The sequence below is a fragment of the Cryptomeria japonica genome, chromosome 8, assembly GCF_030272615.1.
Source record: "Cryptomeria japonica chromosome 8, Sugi_1.0, whole genome shotgun sequence".
Lineage (NCBI taxonomy): Eukaryota > Viridiplantae > Streptophyta > Pinopsida > Cupressales > Cupressaceae > Cryptomeria > Cryptomeria japonica.
The window spans coordinates 601,946,721-601,963,626 of record NC_081412.1 but is presented as its reverse complement, the minus strand read 5'-3'; the positions used below and the strand labels follow the sequence as shown (position 1 = coordinate 601,963,626).

Below are 16,906 nucleotides of genomic sequence, written 5' to 3'. Positions count from 1 at the left end.
TTGGTTGAGGGCAGATTTACGAAATTTCAAGCCGGTCTCCAAGTATTTTTGAGGTTTTTTCAGAGGTCCAAGCAGTGGAAATTGGCGGAGTATGGACAGATCTGGTGAAGGGCATCAACGATTTTTGGATCGTAGGCATTTTGGTCAAGGCCTACGGCAAAAGTTTATCCCAAATCATTTAAAGGGGCTTCCGGGTAAATGATCTACAGAGCTGGGAGGAAAACCGTCCTATGCGAAAGTTGTGAAGTTTTCATCTATAAATGAGGCAATTAGGGCTTCTCGGCTGAACACTGGTGAAGAGATGATGGACAAACAATCTAACAGTAACCCGCTTGAGTTATCTTCGTCACATCAAAGGGGGGATAAGGTAAGGGAATCTTCGACATCAGGAAAAGAAAATAAGGTAAGTGAAAATCAAACTGGCTCTGATTTAGGAGGTGGGTCTTCATAGGTATGGGCTTCTATTCCATGCATTGATTTACTTGATTCTGTTGTGGCTTTGAAAGCTCATTGTTTGCATACACATGCTATTTTTGGGGAAATATGGGGGGATGCAACTAGTTTATCTAAATTTCATCATAAATTGCAGAAAAAGTGGTCTCACATGCGTTATTTTCAATTACTCTTTGCAAATGCATTTATTATTGTTTTCAACTCTTCTTCTGTTAGGGATGAAGTTTTAAAATCTTCACATTACTAGTTTGGTAAAAATTTAGTGTTTGTTTCGGCTTGGAAACCATTTTATGTCCCTGCTTGGTCAAGCTTTAAATTAGTTCCTTTCTGGTTTGGCTTGCCCAAATTACCATTTGAATTTATGGACCCAGAGGTTTTGGAACAAATTGGTAATACTTGTGGTTCTTTCTTATTGTCAAGATTTGATTTTGTGGATGGGGAGGTTTTGGTAAAAATTTGTGTCTTGACTAACCCTAATAATGTTTGCCCTCGAACCTGTATCATTAAATCTCATGAGGGTATCTGGAAACAACCAATTAATAAGTTGGAGAAAGACTTTGGTAAAACTTCCTTGCAATTGGATGCTCCTTTTCTTATGGATTTTTTGAAATCCTCTGTTCTGGATAAGGCAGAACATTGTTTGGGTAGTAACGATAATCCATTTCTAGATAAACTATTAGTTAATGGTTCCACTGGGAAAACCTCCCGCTACTTTTGAGGTTAACCAGGCTATGAGGGATGTTGGGAAGTGAGAGGTTTATGTTGTGTCTCACGATCTGGAGTCTGTAGGGTTTTTTACAAGTAAGGATAAGACAGTAGCTCACCAGAATATTGTGGTTTCGGGGGACAACAATGTGGATGATCTGCTTCCAAATCTCACTACATCGAACTCCTTGGATAAGTCACTAAATGATGGTGGTGGGAAGCCTGTCTGTCCTGTGAAGTCAAAAGAATACTTAGAAAGTTGTCAGGGGATTGGTCAACTTTTTGCAAAGAATGATGGGGTTGTTTCGGAGTCTAAAATTGGGGTTTCTTCTCTAGGGTTTCCTGATGATGCTATCCTTTCTCAACAAGTCAAAGAATTGGTGTCTAATTCTTCGCAGCATGTTGATGTGGATGTGGATAATAACACCACCTTAGGAAATAATATTCAGTTGGGGGACATTCCTGTTATTGTGCTAGATGAAAATCTGGTTCACCAAGTAAATGATCTTTTAAAAGATCATGAGCATCAGATGGATGAGGACATTATGAATAGGGTTATCTGTTCCATTGAGAATGACTTGGGGGGAATTAAATCGACCCTTCCTATTTCTGCATCTGCTAACCCTTTTGAGATTTTCGCCTCATCAGAAGTGGGCATCATAGATAATTTAGCCATGACTTCTCCTAAGTCAAGTAAGAGTTTACCAATTGTTCAAACTACTCTAATTAGGGCTTCATCTGTGGTTTCTCCTGGTAGGGGTAGCCTCCAAAGAATCGAAAGACTCAATTAGAAATTGATGTTGGGATTCAGCAGACTTTGTCTCTTTCTCTTGGTGTTGGGAAAGGGAAGCATTCGGTTTCTCTTGGTGACGCTATGAAAGGAAGTGGTACTCCTAAGGGAAAGAGGAGTAAGAGGTATATTATCAGTCCTCCTGTGACTAGGTCGGGGGCTGTGAAGCATAATCTTCAAAGTAGTTTTGGAGAAGGAAATTCTTCTCCATCTAAAGGAAAGAGGGGAGCCTCGGTCTCCCCTCGAGAGCAATGAGAATTATATCTTGGAATGTTAGGGGCTTAAATGCCCCTAACAAGAGGTGCTTAATTAAGTCCCCGATGGACTTAGTTAAGTGTGATATTTTCATGTTGCAAGAGACAAAATTGTCAAAGGAGTCTGTTGATTTGGTTTTTTCTTCTTGGAGAAAGTGGGAATTCCTCTCCTCTCCAGTTTATGGTGCATCAGGGGGTTTGGCATTGCTTTGGAATAACTATAACAGTGAGGTTGAGCTAGTTGCTTCTACTGTAAACTGGATGTTGGCCTTAGTTAAAAGAAAGCTTTCAAAGGTTAAGTTTTGGCTTTTTAATATTTATGCTCCTTCTGGTATTCAAAGGAAGACTAAATTATGGGGAGAACTTAAGAGGATTTCCTCCCCTTTAAGGCATGGTCCCTTTATAATCTTTGGGGGGGATTTTAATGCTATCACTGACTTGGGAGAAAAGAAAGGAGGTATTCTTCCTAATAAAAAAATTATGGAAGACTTTGGGATGTTCATTAAGGACATGTGTCTTTTTGATTGTCAGTTTCAGAATGGGATTTTCACATGGACAAATATGCGAAGAGATTTTTCTCAGATTGCAGAAAGGCTAGACTAGTTTTTGTTATCAGATGTTTGGATTGATTCAGAGTTCGAATTTTTTTCCTCTATCCTTCCAGTTTCGAGGTCAGATCATTTTCCAATTTCTCTATCAATTTTGGAAGATAAAGCTCCTTTTAAGTCACCTTTTAAATTTGAACCTATTTGGTTTAGAGATTCTTCCTTCTTGCCTTTGCTCAAAAAATGGTGGAGTTCTACTCCTTATTGCTCTAGATCCCGAATGTTTCAGATTGCTAAGAAGTTGAGATTTTTGAAATATAATATTAGAGAATGGAATATATTGCATTTTAAGAACATCTTTCAGGAAAAGCAAAGGATTCAAGATATGATTGAATGTCTTAATTCTCATGTGATGCATCATGGTATGGTGCCTCCTATTTTTTATGAACTAAAATTGCTAAAAGCAGAGCTTGAAGAAGTTTTGTCCAAAGAAGAAATCTATTGGAGACAGAAATCGAGGGAGATCTAGCTTTCAGATGGTGATAGAAATACAAAAAAATTTCACTCTTTAACAAAAATTAAGAGAAGTAGAAATAGGATATCCTGTATTGAGTGTCCAAATGGCAGACTTTTAACAGAACAGGAGGATATTGCCTCAGAGGCAGTTAGGTTTTTTAAGTCACTATTGTCTTCGGAGCATGGAGATCTTCATAATAACATTTCTTCTAATATTCCTTCTTTGGTATCTTCAGAAGATAATAAAATGTTGATGTCTCCTTTTTCTTTGGATGAAGTTAAGAATGTTGTTTTTGCAATGAACCCTGATAAGGCTCCAGGACCGGATGGATTTACTTCTTTATTTTTTTAGAAATGTTGGGATTTTGTGGGAAATGATGTTTTATTGGCCCTTGAGGAAGCTAGAAGGAATAGGTCTATTTTGAAAGAGCTTAATACTACAATTATTGCAATTATTCCTAAAAAAGAGGTTACCAAGACATTTGCTGATTTTCGCCCTATTGCTTTATGCAATACTTTGTACAAGATTTTTACCAAGGCTATTTCTTTAAGGTTGGCTAAAATTCTGCCTAGGATCATTTCTTTAGAACAAGGTAGTTTTGTTCTAGGAAGGGAGACGACAAAAGGAGCTATAGTGGTGCATGAGGTTCTACATTCTATTTCTACTCAGAGAATCCCAGCCATGATCCTCAAATTAGATATGATGAAAGCATATGATAGAGTAGAATGGGGGGCGTTGTGTGTTGTTCTACTTAAATTGGACTTTTCCAAGGCATGGGTCAAATGGATTCGTGCTTGTATTTCTTCTGCAAGGTTCTCTGTTCTAATTAATGGCTCCCCTTGTGGTTGTTTCTCCTCTTCTAGGGGTTTGAGGTAGGGGGATCCCCTGTCTCCTTTCTTGTTCATTCTTCTAGCTGAAACATTCAGTTGGGCTATAAGAGCCGCTAATATGGGAGGGCTTTGGAAGGGAATTAGGATTCATAATGTTCCACAAAGCATTTTGCATTGCTTGTTTGCAGATGATACCTTGTTATTTGGTCAGGCCTCTTTGGGTGAGGCAAAAGTGATAAAGGGGATATTACAGAATTATGCATCCTTTTCTGGTCAGAGAGTCAATGTTGATAAGTCAAAGATTTTTTTCATTCATGCTTCACAATTGGTTCAGGATAGATTGAAGATTTTTGGGGGATTTGCATCTAGAAATCTTCCTTGTTCTTATCTTGGTATACCTTTCTTCATTAAGAAGGATAGAGTTGAGTTTTGGGATAAGATCATTTCAGTTATCTCTAGAAGGATCCTATCCTGGAATCATAGATGGTTATATTTGGCTGGTAAGATTGTTCTTATTAAGTCTGTCCTAAATGTTGTTCCTATTTATCTCATGTCTGTTTTGCAGTCTCCAAAAGCGGTTCTTGTTAGTTTGCAAGATACTCTTAGGTCCTTCCTTTGGAGTAATAATAAAGAACGTAAGAAGAAACTCCCCCTGGTAGCATGGTATAAAGTTTGTTTGCCTAAAAACCTTGGGGGCACAGGCATTAGGAGTTTGGAAAGTCAGAATTTAGCCTTAGGTGCTAAGTTGGTTTGGAAATTGTATGAGAGATCATTCTCCTTGTGGGCTCAAATTATGTTTGCTAAATATTTAAATAACGGACCAAGAGAGTATGTTTTTCAAGTTTCTAATTTACCGTCTGGTTCAACTATTTGGAATTTTCTATGTAAGTGTAGATCAATGATTTTGCCTCATCTCTCATGGATTGTTCATAATGGTAGAAAGGTCGGGTTTTGGGAGGAAGTTTGGAATGGACATCCCCCTTTGGTGAACTCGAGGGATTGGTCTCCTTTAATTTCCACTCTTTCTTCTCTTTGGGGTGTCTTTGTGGCTGATTATTTTGAAATTGAGTATAGTGGGAATCTTAAGGTGGCAAAATGGAAATCAATTGAGTTTTTAGATATTGATCAAAATGTGAAATTGGAATACAAAAAGATGTTGGGGGAGAGAGTAATAATTCTTTCTGATGCCGACGATGAGCTTATCTGGACAAGGAATATCTCTGGTAAGTACACAGTTAAGGAGGGCTATAACTCTCTCTTGGTTGCTAAAGATTTATCTACATGGCCATACAAGTTGTTTTGGCATATGGCTTGCCTCCCAAAGGCTGGTGCTTTTGCTTGGTTAGTAGTGCAGGACAGGGTCCTTACAGGAATGAGGTTGGACAGGTTGGGTATTACGGCAGTATTTTCTTGTGTCTTTTGTAATAAAAATGTAGAATCCTCTGAACACTTCTTTCTTCACTGTGATTTTGCCTATGATTGTTGGCAGTGGTTGTTTGAAAAGCTTAATCTATCCTTTGTTATTGGTAAGGATCTCCTTTCCCAGTTTAGAGCCTGGCCTCTCTTGTTTGCTTCATCTTTCTATGCATGTCTTTGGATTATTTCTCCATCTATTGTGATTTGGAATATTTGGTTAGAGCGTAATAATAGGATTTTTAAACAAACAAGTTCTTCCTTGGCTGAGGTTTTATTGAGAATTGAATCTTCGATCTCTGAAGTTGCTTTGTCTTTTATCTATAAGAATTTGGAAACCCTTACTTCTTTTTCTCATTGGGATGGTAGGGTAACTCGAGTTTGGAGAATGTTATCAGTCTTACCTTCTCATGGATCTATTTTAAATAAGACTAATGCTATAAGTAAGAGAAACTTTGCTTGCTGGAAACCTCCTTCGCAAGGGCACTTTAAATTGAATTTTGATGGTGCTTCTCGTGGGAACCCTGGCCTGGCAGGGGCAGGTATGGTAATTTATGATCATAAGGTAAGATTTGTTCAAGCTCGTTGTCATGCGATTGGTTTCAAGTCTAACAATTGTGCAGAATTCTTTGCTTTGTCCTTTGGTTTGGATATGGCTATATCTTTGGGAATTAAGGACTTGATAATTGAGGGTGATTCTATGGTTATTATTCGAAGTGTCATGAAAAAGAAGTCGAATTGTTGGCAATTACAATATATACTTGATCATATTTTGCAAAAATTAGATTTTTTTGATTCCTTTTTGATTTCCCACTGTTATAGGGAAGTGAATAAGATTGCAGATTTCTTGGCTAACTTAGCCATTGACAGTGAAGCTAATATGCGGGAGGTAAGTGTGGATGAGATCCCTTCCTCAGTTTTGGAATATTTGAAGTAAAGAAGGGCATAGTTGTAGTCTTCATCAACCTCTTTATTTGTTGTGGCTTTTCTTTGGTGTGGGTTTTGCTATGCTTGATCACAATGTTTATTTTGACAGGGTCTCTGATTATGATTTCATTTTTGCTATGTGGTATCATTCTAACCAGTGGTTTGGAGAATTGTGTTTCATAGACAGGGGTGGTTCAGACTGGTGTTTTTTGGCAACAATGGATATGCATCCTTCGGTGATCATACTTTAATCTTCCTTCTATATGCTTCTGTTGGCGGCTTCCTTTATATCTAATGTGGCTTATGTAATTGGGATGGGTTTTTTGATGTACTATGCCAATGGGCATTTGGTATTGGGTAGAATAGGCTTGTGTTACTTAAGCAATACTGAAGGGTTTTCTTATTGGTTCTTTCCCTTCAGTGTTTTTTGAACCAAATTCTGTTAAAAAACTTTTAAAATTTAATATAGTTCAGTGGTTCTATCCACTTTTATCAAAAAAAAAAAAACAATAATTAATTTGAATAAGTTTTTTTTTTTTTTTTGATAAAAGTGGATGAAACCACTAAAATTATATTAAATATTGTGTTTTTTTAATTAATTTGAATAGTTATTAATTGCGTGAAAGAAATAAAAACTCACAAGCTAGGTTTGGTATTACATTTTTTTTTGTGTATGTCCAAAAGTGTCAAAAGCAATCTCTCAACAATATTTCCATTAATTGCTTTAAAAATTTATAATAGCAATGATAATTTGTAAGTGATGACAATTGCTTGTGGACAAAAGATAAAAACGTCAATGGCAACATATATTTTTACCAAAATATATTCTTTTTAAAGCTTTGTATAAAAAATTGTCTAATATAATCCTAAAATATATAACTTAAATGAAAAATGTAAGATTTATCAATCATTTTAAGTAATAATGATTGTTTTTATAGATACATAAAATAGCCTCAATTAAATATGCCAAATAAGAAATAAAGCATTATTAATGTAGCTGGGAACCGCTTACAATAATTTCAAGATCTGCAAAATACACAAATGCATAATAGATTAACTATTTTTTAATGATAAATTGAATGAGCTTCAAAAAATTATAATATTTTTATATTGACTCACCTCAACACAAGAAATAAAATTTCACAATGTCAAATTGCAGAGTAGTGGAAAAAGAAATTTCAAGACCATACCAACTCCTTGAAGTATTTTTATCCCAATTTCTTTTTTAATACAACAAATACAACCACTCCTTCAAAACCTATTACATATGACAATCCCAATAGAATATCATACCATACGATTTCTTCACTTTCCTTTTCATTAATAGATGTAGATACAAGAGGAGGAGCTATAGAAAATTCTGGCCAAGAGCACTTTTTTTTTTTTTTTTAGTGGAGACCCTCATAAATTTGGATTCCTTATATAAGATGATTTATTAAATGTTGTCATGTGTCCTTGTGGTATAATACTTGAAAGGTTGTTGTTAGAAAAGTTGAGGCTCCCAAATAGCTCAAGGAATCAAGATCTGAAGGAATTGGTTCAAGAAAAATATTTGTAGAAAAGTCTAATGTTTCAAACCAAATCATTTGTACAATACTATTTGAAATAGTACCATTAAGATTATTCATGGACAGGTTGAGTAGCTTCAACCCCTTCAACTTTTTGAAATTAGAAGGAACATCCCCATTCAAATGATTGTTTGAAAGCTCTATGAACATCATGTTGGGGAAAAATGTTTGTAGTTCTCATCTCTACCTTTCGAATAATTGATACAAAACTTTGCAAAATCATGATAAAAAATGAAAAATAAAATGATACTATATCATCTACAAAATAATTGATAATTACCTTAAAAAAATGTCGATGAGAAAACCAAAAAAAGTCATATAAAATGTTTAGTAAAATGAAAAATTATTCTATTACAAAACACCTTCGAAGAACCTAGAAGATATGTCATCCAGTAGAACAAACCCCGAACTATCGTAGCTAAAGCTAAATACATGAAATTCTAAATTTTGGTAATAAAAAAATCATGAAGAATTTATGTTAAAAACTAAATATCGTTGAACAATAATGCAAGAAGCACATATCACTTGACAAGTGTTATGACCCATTTATTTTCCTTATAGCTAATTTGGACATAGATTGGGTTCTATTTATTAAGCCCAATTTTAAATTTTGTGCTGAAATAGTGATCGAGCAGAGAAATCTCATTGTGATAATCCAATTGTGTAAGCATATTCAGCGATCCTAAAAGTCAAACAATTTGTTCAAGTGAAAATATTTGTTTGGATTGAGGATGTACGCAAAACGTTTGATGTGATGATTGTGTCGTGGACTACCATGATTAATTAATACTCAAATGCACAAAAACCATTTGACAGAATGCCAAAGAGGTATGTGGTTTCAGGAACACCATGATTGCAAGCTTTCCACATTATTTCTCTTTGATATCAGACTGCAGGGCAGGGGAAATTTTGCAGAAGGGCATTGATAGGGGATTGTTTATTACTTTTACCTCTTTTTTTTCTCATTACTACAATGAACGTGAGTTGTATTCAAACATGAAGAGTGAAAAGCATGGAAAATTAAATTCATTCATTTGATTAAAGTTTTGGTATTTCATTTCTTTTCTAAACAATGTTAAATGTCTATGAGAATTTTTTATTAAATATCTGTATATTATTTGAACAAAATAATCATGGTAATATAATTTTTTAATTCATATAATTATTTACAAAATATGGTTACTTATATTAATAAAAAAGGTGAGTAAATAGTTGCACACTAAAAATTCAAATGGGTTACAATATCACAATTACAAGAAGCTGCTATACAGTGAGAGCAAGAGTGAAGGAAGGAAAAGGTAGATCTTGGACATCCAATTATTGGAGTCTGATATATTCTTGTGAGGATCTCAACCACTATTACTATCTTATTTATTTGAATAGCAACAACTCAAACAAAGAAATATCAAGAATCAACCAAGAGAACTTGCTGAAATCCGACCAGATAGCAGTCTCACCAACAAAGACCAGGTGAAAAGCACAATGGTTATTGGTAGACTAAGACCATTCTCCTTAAACACAACCTCTTCTCACATGATGTGGAGAGGCTTAAGAGTAAGAACTAAGCATCCTAATTGCCATGAACAGATTGGCTGCCTCCTCAATGATTTCCATGAGACAAAGACCAATCTCTAATGGAGGTGGATGTCAGAAGGCCTCAATGATTCAGAAGTACATGGAGGTAAGCAACTTCAACTGCACTTTTATTTGTTTGTTCTTGATTCTGCATAAACACATTAGAACACATATCACGACTTCAAAACAAAATGAGAAATTATGATTAGCAAAACACTAAAAAAAAATCAAAAAATCAAAAAAAATCTCTCTTTCGAAATATTAAAAACCTAATTACAATCCTTGTGATAAAGATGATGGCATAAATGCAATATTTAAATACTATAACTAATTTCCAAATACTCAGCAACTATTCATGTACCTTTCCCTTTTACTGTGATTTTGATTATATTCGTGTATCTCTTGCTCATGAGTAGCAGGGCTCTGGCTCTAATTTTTGAGCTTTCTTCACAGAGGAATAGCGAGCATAATTAGATTACACAATAAAAAGCTTCTTATGTTGACTTTAATGGTTCATATTCGGGGGCATTCAGTTTGAATATCCATTTTTAAGGCCTTAGCCGCTCTAGACTGTTTGCATCTAAATTTGTATCTATCGAAAATCCCCCGAAACCCACAAACAACCCCATCAATCAATGGTGCACAAAGTGACGCAGACCATCCAAATTCACTATGTTTTAATGGCATAGCAACTTACCAAGATGTTCTTTGCCCTATGGAATGGATCTCTGAAGACAGCCTGAGGACTGAACAGATCAGAGAAAAACAGGAAGATGCTTAAATTTCCACACAGGCTGATCCTTAAAAAAATCGATTTTGAATTATAGGTATAAGGGACTTACTGTAGAATGACTTCACTGTCCTTTTCAAGTGCCTCTCCAGTACTAGATCGATCATGATTCCACTTTGGGAGATCTTTTGGATCAGAAACAGGCCCAGATAAGGTCTGAAATTGGAACACAAAGTAGATGTTAACATACAAGAAGGCAGACAAAATTTGATACTTCAATTTCTTTTTGAATAAATGAATCGTTTCTGAATCGAAAGATGATACTTAATTCCATTAGCATTTATTACAAATAATGCTATGTCACTGTAAATAAGCAAAAAATTGAAACGTGGATTGTCAAGTTAGCAAGCGCTCCAACTTGCAACTTCATCACAGCCAGATGAACTAAAACTTGGAGCCTTTATACATTGTAGTAATGAACTTGTCCTAGATTTTTTTCTAAATTTCTGTCGTACTATGGACTTACCATGCATGTGTTTCTGCGCACTGAACAAAAATATCTTCTCACATTGATTCCCTTCACAGTTTATTCAGCCATCCTTGCTTCATTTTCCTAATATCAAACATAAGCTGTATTCTCAGAAATTCTCCTCATTTATTGATGCAGGAGCATCCGGGTCTAGTGGCGATCTGCATCGCCCAAAAACATTTGTTTGGTTTATTTTCTTCAGTTTCGTTTGGCTTATCAGAAGAGGGTGAAAGGGAAAGTTTAAAATATGAACTTGGTCCTGAGTATGTTAAGGAACCTTGCTCTGTATATATGTATGCACAATGTGAAATTATAGGCAACGCACTTAACTGTTTACAGAGAGATATCAACGCAGTGATTGCAGAATATACATCAAAATGGATATATACTATATAGATACCTTGCAAAAGTTTAAAGTATTTATGCAATTGGCAGGTGTTAAGCCAATGCCCACAGCCTTTGCCAGTACTCTTACAATTTGTGAAAGGGAGCTTTGGAACAGGGCATAGGCATCCATCTTTAAAAAATTTTGTCAGATGATGTGGTAGTTATGTATGCAAAATTGGGAAGCAGAGAAAGGCACCTGAACTGTTTGACAGAATGCCTCAATGTCGAAAAGGCTTTAGATACTTCCAAGCGAATCAATGTGGCAGGCGTAAAGCCAAATTGCTCAACCTTCAGCATCCTCACGGTCTGTGAACAGAGGACGGGCATCTTTTCAAGACTACATTTCAATTGAAGAAAGCAAAGTGTCTCTGCTATTGCGTTTGTTAATTATTTTGAGTGTTGAAGATTGAAGGCGACCTGGAGTTGTTTTCGTCTTGCATCATTTATCCTGCCACCCTTCCTAGATTAGCCACGTTACTGTAGATTTCCTCTTGCAGGCCTCATAGAAGCCCTGACTTAATCTAGAAAGAACATTTTTATCCCATTCAAGGCCTCAAACTCAGTTGTGACATGGGTGCCCCTTAAATAAGCATCAGACATAATGCAAGCCTCAACATAATTTAGAAGGGATGTTTTCCTGACACAAAACCCATTCAAAGTTTTACTAATAAAATTAACTAAATTTAGATCTAATGATGTTGACGATAGAGGAAAAATCAAGCTAAAACTAGTCTGCCTTCTAATAATCCTCTTTCCACATTCTCTTCTTTTGAACAAGCAAATCTACCTTCTTATTGTGTTCAGCAATCAGACAATATAGGCTTGAGTGGGCAAGTAACACAAATACATACATACTAACACTTGTCCATGAACAGAATTAAAAAGTAGGACATACATTGCACAACTTCAATAAGCACAAACACTAAGAATTGAAAAAACTCACTTTGCCTTTGCTGTAGATTATGTCCTGCATCAAACATTATCCAGTCGAAACAAGGAAACCAACAAACAGGGGTAAGAACGGCCAGGACCTAGCAATATAATTCTTCCACCCTTCTAACCCTGCAATAAACAGAGAAAATAAATAAATAAATAAATTCTTTCCACAAAATAATTCAACTGCAACTATTAAATCTAGTTTTCAATTGTACATACCCAAGTCTAAATGATAAAAGATGGAAAACTTGTGACAGACATTGTATACAGCAATCGCCCACTTGTGGAATACTTTGGCGACGATCCATGTAGAAAGTGTTTCTGAGTGATTTGCTTATATAAGTTCACCCACTATGTTATTTGTGACTTAAGCAGATCTGTCAAACTTTTGCACAAAATAATGTCATTAACATTCATCAAGCTCCCATAATTCATTCAGGCAATCAAATCGACTGAAATGCTCCTCTTGACACACCTTCATTCCCACGCTGCGGACTCGACTGCCACCGTCTAATGGTTGAGATCATTGATGCACCATTAAAGTTGTTCATTGAAGGAAATCAAACTTTTGGACTTATCAGCTGTAATTTCATGGCAATAAATTTGGAGTGCATTCTAGAGAGCTTAGAGTGCAAGTACACCTTTTCATCCAATAAAAGATTAAAAAATTGAGCCTCTTTCTCATCTATAGGCCAAAAACCCATAGAATAGATGTATCAGTAAAGATAGGAAGAAGAAACCATCCAGAAAGGATTCAGTTGCAACAGTCTCTTCAACTTCTATTAACCCATTAAAATGGGACAAAAGTAATTTATTGACAGCAAAAAAATATTCAGACCAAAATTTGACGAGGGAATTTCTTTATTAATAATAAGGTTATGGTAATAATCTTCTTTTATTATTCAAAATTAAAATTAAAACTATAAGCAATGTATTTATACTTGTTGAATGAAGCAAATTGAGTGACAAGTTAATTTTCTTAATTAGATTGTTATGAAATATTGGTATGATCATTTGGATATCCTTTGCAAACACAAATCTAACATAAATACTATAAGATAAGTTACTCTTTTGATCTAAATGCTCAACATAGATAATGTATGTTTTAAACATTTGATAAAAAAGAGTAAAATAATCAACAATAATGATTTGGAATAGTTATTAGTTGCATGGAAAAATAAAAACTTTCAAACTGCATTTGACATTAGAGCTTTTTGTCTATACCCAAAAACGTCAAAGGCAATTCGTCAACAATATTTTCATTGATTGCTTTAAAATTTGATAATAGCAAGCTTAAAAAATAAATTTAGATGACAATTACTTGTGGACAAAAGGAAATGATGCCAATGCCACCATTACATTTATTGAATTATATTCTGTTTAAAGGTATGCATAAAAAAAAAATGTTTAATACAATCCTAGATAAACATAATTCAAATGAAAAATATAAGATCTATCAATAATTTGAAGTGAAAATGGTAGTTTTTACGGACACCAAAATTAAATTCTATTGAAAATACCAAATAAGAAATAGAACATTATTAATGTATGTGGAGATTGCTTACAATAATTCCAAGATCTGCAAAACACACAAATATGAGAAAAGTTATATATTATTTTAATGATAAATCAAATGAGCTTTAAACAAATTATAATATTTTCATATTGACTCACCTCAACAAAAGAAATAGAATTTCATAATGTCAAATTGCGGAACCGTGGAAAAAAAAATTTCAAGACCAAATCAACTCCTTTGAAGTATTTTTGTTGCCACTTTCTTCTTAATACAATAAATACAACCACTGCTGCAAAACCTGCTCCATATGACAGTCCCAATCCAATCCCATACCACACACTTTCCTCACTTTGCTTTTCTTCGTTAATAGATGTAGAAACAGGAGGAGGAGCTGGAGCAAACTCTGGCCAATTGCACTTCTTTGGTAGTGGACATCCCCATAGATATGGATTCTCTAAATAAGATGATTTCTTAAATGTTGTCATGTGTCCTCCTTGAGGTATATTGCCAGAAAGGTTGTTGTTGGAAAAGTTGAGGGCTCCCAAATAGCTCAAAGAACCAAGATCTGAAGGAATTGGTCCAGAAAAATTATTTGTAGATAAATCTAATGTTTCCAACCATATCATTTCTACAATACTATTTGGAACAACACCATTGAGATTATTCATAGAAAGGTTGAGCAAGTTCAACCCCTTCAACTTTCCTAAATCAGAGGGAAGATCCCCATTTAGTTGATTGTTTGAAAGTTCTATTGACACCATGTTGGGGAAAATATATGTGTAGTGTTCATCTCTTCCCTTGGAATCCATATTCAACCCATTCTCATATGTGTAAGATGACGGTGGTGCTCGGGCAGCTGGTATGTCAAGTCGAAACTGAACCATGCTAAATTCCTGGTGTGGTTCTGTCATCATTGCTTGTAAATTGAAAATGCTACGTGGTATAGATCCTGATAGGTGATTTGAAGAAAGGTCCAAGATCTGGAGGTGCTTCAACTGCCCAATTTCAGCAGGAATGCTACCTTCAAAACTATTCTTCCTCATTGCCAAGACTTTGAGCTTCGAAAGGTTTCCAATTGACTTAAAAATGTGTCCTCTCAGTAAGTTTTGCCCAACATCTAGAAAATATAATTCTGTGCAGTTTGATATGGAAGGAGGGAATGATCCGTTGAACTGGTTATTCTTTATCACTAGTGACTGCAGTTTACTTAGCCCACCAAACTCATATGGAATCATTCCCCCAAAATCATTATCCCCCAAATTCAACATTTGAAGCTGAGAACAGTTGGCCAAGCTTTGAGGGATCATTCCATTCAACTGATTATTTGCCAAATCTAACATAAATAGCGAAGAGCTAAACTGTAAGGTTGGAGGGATCTTTCCCGTCAAGAAATTGTGGTTGAGTAACAATATTTGTATACGAGGAAGCCAAATTGATGGTAGTTGTCCGCTTAATGCATTGTGAGACACATCGAAGACCTCCAAGTATTTCTGAGCTGAAGTGTTTAGCAAAAGGCGACCTTCCAGAAAATTTCCTGTGAGATTGATTGACCGTAGATGACTCATATCCATGAGCCAAGAGGGAATTTCTCCAACAAGATTGTTGTCAGCTAGTTGCAACTCTTCAAGTGAGAATTGAGTCGAAATCCACGACTGGATTTGACCATCCGTCTTACATGATTTCATATGTAAGGTGGATAATTGGAATGATGGAATCCAAGTAGGGCTGATATTAAGTTCACAATCAGACAGAGACAGGCCCTCTAATTTGCTAAGGTTGTGAAAAAAAGCCTCTGAAATTATCTGATGGCCGTTTAATGTGAGATAGAGATATTCAAGTGAAGAGGGCAGCGTTGAGGAAGCAAATGCATTCCCTTTAGCATCCAAGTACCAAAGGGAGGAGAGCCTTGAAAATGAGGAGGGAAGAGTTCCATTTAGCTGGTTGTAAGACAGATCCAAGTATCCTAGTGAAAACATAGACCCCAAGGAATCTGGGACAGAACCACTTAAAGCATTATAAGAAACATCAAACCAACGGAGCGAGGAAATGTTGCCTAAAGAATCTGGGATAATACCACTCAAGTGATTGTTACTAATACCAACTTCACCAAGGCTCTTGAGCATACAAATAGTACTAAGGACAGTTTCACCTCCGAAACTGTTTTTATTTAACGTAAGGACGTCAAGAGAAGACATGTTTGCAAAGGACAATGGAATGTTCCCACTCAACATATTACCGCTTAAACCCAGGTATGTGAGAGAAGACATGTTTGCAAAGGACACTGGAATGTTTCCACTGAATCTATTATAGCTTAAACCCAGGTATGTGAGAGAAGACATGTTTGCCAAGGACACTGGAATGTTTCCACTGAATCTATTATAGCTTAAATCCAGGTGTGTGAGAGAAGACATGCTTGGAATTTTCCCACTCAAACTATTATCACTTAAATCCAGCTGTATGAGAGAAGACATGCTTGGAATTTTCCCACTCAAACTATTATCTCTTAAATCCAGGTGTGTGAGAGAAGACATGCTTGGAATTTTCCCACTCAAACTATTACCACTTAAATACAGGTATGTGAGAGAAGAGAGGTTTCCCAAGCAGGGAGGAAGAGTACCTGATATTCCAATCCAAGAGAGGTCTATGGTTTCAAGAGAAGTGAGGGTGCACAAGCTCGGCCATATGATGCCTCCTTCCACCAAACGCAGGTTCGGATTTAGAAACCCCATCAGAACAACACTGACTACATGATGCGTGGTGTTACTGCAGGATATGCCGTTCCAGTCGCAACAATCTGTTCCATTCTCCCACGAATAAAAATAAGAGGGATGAGATTTATTTTTAATGTGAAGAAGTGCTTCCCTCTCGCTGTGGATACATCCGCAGCAGAAGCGGAGAAGAAAGAGGGGAATAACACCCAACAAAAATAACTTCGTCATCGACGCCATCGAGTGTTTTGGAGTGTTTGAGTGCAACTGGGTAGCTACTATAAATAAAGACGAAGAGGAGATGTTTGAAAGGAAGCATAGTGTAGGCGCTGCGAAACATCGTGAATAAAGAAGAAAGATCCGTTTGAAAGGAATGGTGAACACACATTTCCTGGAAATGTGAGAAGATAGACTTGACTCGGCGTGTCAACAAGGGCAAGCGTAAGACATACGATATGAAAGTTGAATAAATGCAGAATGTGTAATTTCTATACAACTTGACTGATTAGACTTGTCGTGTCAG

At 35.8% G+C, this 16,906-nt stretch overlaps 1 protein-coding gene across 15 annotated transcripts; it reads right to left on the bottom strand.

Moving 5' to 3' along the window:
- Positions 1-9,222: 9,222 nt before the first annotated feature.
- Positions 9,223-16,623, bottom strand: LOC131053650 (glutamine synthetase cytosolic isozyme 1-3-like). 15 transcript variants are annotated; one of them, XM_059209620.1, is made up of 8 exons: positions 13,834-16,623; positions 12,379-13,738; positions 12,167-12,285; positions 10,834-11,860; positions 10,420-10,523; positions 10,275-10,323; positions 9,939-10,022; positions 9,223-9,725 (listed from the first exon to the last, which is right to left on the bottom strand). In XM_059209620.1, the coding sequence occupies exon 1, from the start codon at positions 16,621-16,623 to the stop codon at positions 13,855-13,857; it is 2,769 nt and encodes a 922-aa protein (XP_059065603.1). In that variant the 3' UTR covers positions 9,223-9,725; positions 9,939-10,022; positions 10,275-10,323; positions 10,420-10,523; positions 10,834-11,860; positions 12,167-12,285; positions 12,379-13,738; positions 13,834-13,854. The 15 variants fall into 15 exon arrangements, with proteins under 15 accessions (XP_059065603.1, XP_059065607.1, XP_059065601.1 ...); XM_059209624.1 differs by having other exon boundaries at positions 9,223-10,323; positions 10,834-10,997; positions 11,420-11,529; positions 11,641-11,860; XM_059209618.1 differs by having other exon boundaries at positions 9,939-10,323.
- Between the last annotated feature and the right edge of the window lie 283 nt (positions 16,624-16,906).

Coding starts and splice junctions, on each gene's coding strand:
- LOC131053650 (XM_059209614.1), bottom strand. CDS start 16,623: ATGGCGTCGATGACGAAGTTATTTTTGTTGGGTGTTATTCCCCTCTTT.